At 56.9% G+C, this 5960-nt stretch overlaps 1 protein-coding gene across 1 annotated transcript; it reads right to left on the reverse strand.

Moving 5' to 3' along the window:
- Window positions 1-6: 6 nt before the first annotated feature.
- ajm1 (apical junction component 1 homolog) lies at window positions 7-5696 on the reverse strand. Its single transcript, XM_043719808.1, has one exon. It carries the CDS (start codon window positions 5638-5640, stop codon window positions 2614-2616), a length of 3027 nt encoding a protein of 1008 aa, XP_043575743.1. The 5' UTR covers window positions 5641-5696; the 3' UTR covers window positions 7-2613.
- Between the last annotated feature and the right edge of the window lie 264 nt (window positions 5697-5960).

The following is a 5960-nucleotide window of genomic DNA, read 5'->3' on the forward strand; positions in this document are numbered from 1 at the left end:
TGTGACCCACTGTCCCAGTGAAATGACTGTGTGACCCACTGTCACAGTGAAATGACAATGTGTGATCCACTGTTCTAGTGAAATGAGTGTGTGACCCACTGTTCCAGAAAAATGAGTGTGACCCACTGTTCCAGTGAAATGACAGTGTGACCCAGTGAAATCAGTGTGTGATCCACTGTCCCAGTGAAATGACAGTGTGTGATCCACTGTCCCAGTGAAATGTCAGTTTGTGATCCACTGTCCCAGTGAAACGACAGCATGATCCACTGTTCCAGTGAAATGACAGTGTGACCCACTGTTCCAGTGAAATGATGCATGATCCACTGTCCCAATGAAATGAGTGTGTGATCCACTGTCCCAGTGAAGTGATAGTGTGTGATCCACTGTTCCAGTGAAATGAATGTGACCCACTGTCCCAGTGAAACGACAGTGTGTGATCCGCTGTTCCAGTGAAATGAATGTGACCCACTGTCCCAGTGAAACGACAGTGTGTGATCCACTGTTCCAGTGAAATGACAGTGTGACCCACTGTTCCAGTGAAATGATGCGTGATCCGCTGTCCCAGTGAAATGAGTGTGTGATCCACTGTCTCAGTGAAGTGATAGTGTGTGATCCATTGTTACAGTGAAATGAATGTGACCCACTGTCCCAGTGAAATGACAGTGTGATCCACTGAAATGACAGTATGTGATCCACTGTCCCAGTGAAATGACAGGGGGTGATCCACTGTCTCAGTGAAATAACAGTGTGATTCGCTGTTCCAGGGTGTGATCCACTGTCCCAGTGAAATGACAGTGTTACCCACTGTCCCTGTGGAAGCAGTGTGTGACCCACCATCCCAGTGAAATCACAGGGTGTGACCCAGTGATCTCGTGAAATGAGTGTGACCCACTGTCCCAGTGAAATGACAGTGTATGATCCACTGTCCCAGTGAAAAGTCAGTTTGTGACCCACTGTCCCAGTGAAATGACAGTGTGTGACCCACTGTCCCAGTGAAATGACAGTGTGAGACCCACTATTCCAGTGAAATGACAATCTGATCCACTGTTCTAGTGAAAGGACTGCGTGTGACCCACTGTTCCAGTGAAATGACAGTGTGATCCACTATCCCAGTGAAATGACAGTGTGATCCACTGTCCCAGTGAAATGACAGTGTGTGGTCCACTGTCCCAGTGAAATGACAGTGTGATCCACTGTTCCAGGGTGTGACCCACTGTCCCAGTGAAATGACAGTGTGTGAACCGTGGCAGGGTGTGAGGCGAAATTGAGAGATTCATGGTCCCAAATGACATGTAATGCGCAGTTGCAGTTAATGTGTGTGAAATGAGAGCGAGGGACCCGCAATCCCACTTTGTGAAGTGACAGTGTGTGGTCCACTGTGTGAAACAAATTGCATCACCCGTTGTCCCAGTGTGTAACCTAATGTCCCAGACTGTAGCCCACTGTCCCAGTGTGTGACCTCATGTCGCAGACTGTAGCCCGCTGTCCCAGTGTGTGACCTAATGTCCCAGACTGTAGCCCACTGTCCCAGTGTGTGAAATGTCAGTGTTTGACCTCATCCCCCAGTTTGTACATAAACAGTGTGGTTAAGTTTTCACTCCTGGCTTCTATTAAATTCCAATCAAATCCCTCTGTTCATATGGACACTGGGAAATGTCGTGGATCAAGAAAGCTGTCTGGATTTTCTTGTCCTAATCTGTGGCAGCAAAGTTAATTGCAATGATGCAGTGAGCTGAGGGTTACATTCCCAGACTGTGCTGGGCTGGGGGGGGGGGGTGTTGTTATGCTTTCCTGTTTCTGCCTTAGGTGAGTCTTTATGTCAATGTGCGGCTGAGATCGCTGCAGGAAATATCTCACTTACACACCATCTGGCAGCTCTCGGGAATCTCTGATCTGACGGCCTCCAAAGCCTTTAGCCTTCTCCCCAAACTCCCATCTCAGTCTCCAGTAGCCCAACCACGGCCCATGATTGTGATTGTGTCGTTGAGGAGCCATAATGGCGCCATCATGACTGTATTAACTCAGTCTCCCCACCCTGAAACCTCCCTCCCTTTGTAGTGACAGCTCGATCGATCTTAACTCCGCCAATTCCCTCTGGGCCTCAGCTGTACTTCAGTGACGTAAATCTTTTCCTCACACAACCCCACCGCTGTCTCGGCCTGACTGGAACACTGCCTGCTCCCCAGAAAGAGAGGAAGTCACCCTGACTTCTTAAAACCCTGAACTGGGAACAAGATGGGAGGTCCGCAGCAACTGAGAGGGGTCGGTCCACCCATGGCAGTGAAATCCCAGTGATTCTCAGGGAGAAACTGGGTGCGTTTCACAGCTTTCCCACCCAGGGAACTCTGATATCCGGGCCCTTCAAATTAACAACATCCTTGTTGTAAAGGTCCGGGTGGTTTCCTTCTCCAGGCCTCTGTTGCTCTGCTAGGCCCCAGTTGGGGTTAGAGGGTGACAAGGTTGTGTGGGGAAGGGAGGGGAGGGGAGCGGAGGGGTGGGGGAGGGGGAGGTCGAGGTGAGACGGCCTTCTCCCTTTCAGATCACACCCAGCCCCTTGGCAGAGAGTTCTTGTATAAAATACAATACCTACAAAGATATTAAACAAGTGCGGCCTCACATCATGTCCTCCAGTAGGTTGGGTTTGCGAACCCACTCGAGAGTCAGTGGCTCGGAGGCGGCCATGATCATACACATGAACTGCTTGCCCGTTCTCTTGTCAATGGGGTAAATGGTGGTGGGGGTAAATCTCTTATTGCTCTCCACGAACTCGCAGAGATCCTGGTAGATCTGGGGGTACTCATGCCGCAGGAATACCCCTCGGATGCGCAGCTCCCGCTGCACGTTGATGAAGCATACCTCCCGGGCCCTGCGTCCCGCCTCGTCATCCTGCGCGATGTCACCGGTGCCCGGCGGCGGCGTCAGGATCAGGGTCTCCATCTCGTCGTCGGCCCTCAGCGCCTTGCCCTTCTTCTCAGGGCTACCGGAGGCCAGCGCGATCTTGGCAAACCTGCGCACCGTCGGCGTCTGGAGCCGGGGTGACGGGTTCTCGGGCACCTTCTGGCCCAGGGCGATCGACACGTTCAGCAGGAAGCACTCGTCCGGGTCGTAGAGCTGGGCGGCCTCCTGGATCTCCCTCAGGTATTCGCCCAGTGGCTCAGCGTAGCCATCCAGCTCCCGCAGCGACAGGTAGGTGGGGGCCAGCAGCAGGCTCTCCAGGCCGTACTGCAGGAAGTTGTCGGCCGAGCCCGGGTTCGGGAAGCCCTGGAACAGGACCCCCTTTCCCCGGGACAGGTAGCCCATCCTGGCAATGCGGGAGAAGGCCTTGTGGGCCGCATGGTTCTCGCGGCAGCTCCTCAGCACCCGCTTACACGTGCTGCTGACCCGGCCATAGACGCAGGCCTCCTTGTGCATCTCCCAGTCGTCCTTGCGGCAGTTCCGCGAGCAGTAGTACGTGTAGCAGCTGTGGCACGACTTGAAGTAAAGCCTTGCGTTGAACAGGGTCTCCGTTAGGCCGCACTTGAGGTTCGAGCACATCATGGTGTCCACGTCGTCCGAGACGCCGCGCTCTTGGGGAGGCCCGTCGCACGGACTTGGGTAGCTGGGGCTCCGTGATAGGCCCGGGCCCAGGCCCAGGCCTAGGCCCAGGCTGTGGGACTCAGGGCTCGGGCCTAACGTCCCCAGCTGGGCCTTGGCCTTCTGCGGCTCGCTGGTGTGTACCAGCACGGTTCTCACGCCGCGGTCACCTGACAGGTCCTCGGCGGCAATCAGCCTCCTCAGCTGGTCAACCAGAGCGTCCGAGTCGCTGGGTTTGGCGGCCGGGGCCTTGCAGGTGTCGATTACCAGGTCGGCCAGCACGTCGTCCAGCTGCTGCTGCTTCCCGGGCCGGTGAGGACAGCCTCCCCCTCCAAACCCACCTCCCCCGGCCGCCGTTGCCCCTGACGACGCTGGGCCCGAGCCCGGCTCCAGGTTACAGGAGAGCAGGTCGTTGAAGGAGGCGCTGAGGCCGTTGCCGCTGTCCAGGGCCTGTTGCCGTCCGGACTCGGGCCTGACTCGGGCCTGCGGCGGCCCGTTAGCCCGCAGCTCGTTGTCAGTGATGGTGATCTCTGGGGTGATGTACCAAGCCCTCCCCTGGCTCCCCCTGCTGCCGTCCCCCTGGAGCTTGTCGGCCAGTGAGCTCTCGGACAGGGAGAGGGCGGCGTACCGCTGCGGGGACCGGGACAAGTTGACTACGGTGGGCCGGCGCCTGGACTCGGCCGAGCGGCCAGGCCTCTCCTGCAGGGGCAGGGTCTCGTAGCTGCGGCAGTCGGTGGCCGGGAACTCGGCCCGGTGTCGGCTCGGGGACAGGATGTTATCCCAGGACTTGGAGTAGTAACGGGACTCGGAGTCCAGCCTGTGCTGGTCGATGCCGTAGTACGAACCATGAGGGGACAGGGTGCTGGCTCTGCCTTCCCAGTAAGGAGGGCATTGAGATAGGTAACTCTGGTGGGCATGGGCAGCTCGGTACGTGCCCCACCAGTCGTGGTAATGCATTGGCGAAGTGTAGCGATGCTGTGAAGGCCTCCCCCGTTCCTCAGTGTAGTAGATATTGGGCTGTGCCCCTGGGCGGGACAGTCTCCTGGGGTCGGCGTAAGGTTGCTGACTGAAGGCTGGCATGGTCTGGACCAGCTGCGGGATGCCCCTCCTGCCCTCGTCCTGGTGGTAGTACCGATGCGGGGAGCAGTTGTTGTGAGCGGTGAGTGTCCAGTAATCGCCGCCGAACGACTCGCTCGGAGAGTGAGTCCTCCCCGCCCGCCGGTTAGCTGGGACGGTCAGACTGCGCCCAGGCTGGCACTGCCAACTGCCGACGGCGCTCTGCTTTTGCGGGGTCTTCCACATCCGCGAGGATGAGGTCATCGCCGGGTCCTCGGGCTTCATGTCGACACGGTACCGTACGTGTGCCCCTGCTCCGGCCTTGCCAACTGGGCACTCCTCGTAGCCCTCGCTGCTCTCGCTGACGTACAGAGGGGAGTACAGGCTGGCATCGCCCCGTTGGGGCTGCAGCTTGATGGGGTGCACCTCGTTGATCCTGGTCCGGGCCGGCTGAGGCTGGTCCCTCCTCGGTGAGGTTTCTGTCCTCTTCTGGGATTCCCTGTGCCCCCGCAGCGCCTCCCGGCCCCTGCGGGTCAGCTCAGGTGAGCCCACCTCCACTGGGACGGGCCGGTAGATGGTCTTCACCCTGGGGGCACTCTTAGATCTGCCTCTCTTCTTGGTCTCTGGTCTGAAGGCCTCCCTGGGCTCCCCTGCGTGGGCACACAGCCTGCTGGCAACCAGCTCAGGAGCTGAGGAGCGGAGGTGGACTTGTCTTCCCAGCGAGTCCCAGGCAGGCTCAGGGCTGTTTGGCTGTCGAACACCTCGCCCAGGCATGTACTCCTCCATGGAGGCTCCAGACTCTGCCTGGCCGTCTAGTGACTGCAGGAAGTCAAAGCTTCGACACTGTCGCTTGTGAACGTAATGCTGGCTGTCCTGGGCAGAGGAGCTGAGCTTGGAGGCATCACACTTGCGCTGGGCTCGGTAGACTTTGGGCTCACCTGGCATTGGGCTGACTCTAATCTCTCGATACACAGTAGATACCAGTATGTCTGGTGGGTCTGTCCGTGTCATCTTAAAGGAGCTGTAACCTTTGCTGAATTTCCTCAGACCCTTTCACGATGAATCTACCCTGCAAAAAAGACAATTGAAATTTGAATTTTAAATTACTGCTCCTGGTATTGGTTTGTAGCTTCCCTGCTATCAGTGGCACACTCGCAGTTTATCAGGCCTGAGATTCACAGGACTCATAGTAACAGTGTGTGTGTGTGCTTTGTTACTGTCTGTGTGAAACACACAAACTAGGAGCAGAAGTAGGCCATTCAGCCCGCTCCCCCATTCAATATGATCATGTTGATTAGATTAGATTCCCTACAGTGTGGAAACAGGCCCTT

This window comes from Chiloscyllium plagiosum, chromosome 30 (genome assembly GCF_004010195.1).
Source record: "Chiloscyllium plagiosum isolate BGI_BamShark_2017 chromosome 30, ASM401019v2, whole genome shotgun sequence".
Classification (NCBI taxonomy): Eukaryota; Metazoa; Chordata; class Chondrichthyes; order Orectolobiformes; family Hemiscylliidae; genus Chiloscyllium; species Chiloscyllium plagiosum.

Bases quoted from the DNA above. Each gene is read 5' to 3' on its own strand.
- ajm1 (XM_043719808.1), bottom strand. From the start codon at position 5,640: ATGACACGGACAGACCCACCAGACATACTGGTATCTACTGTGTATCGA.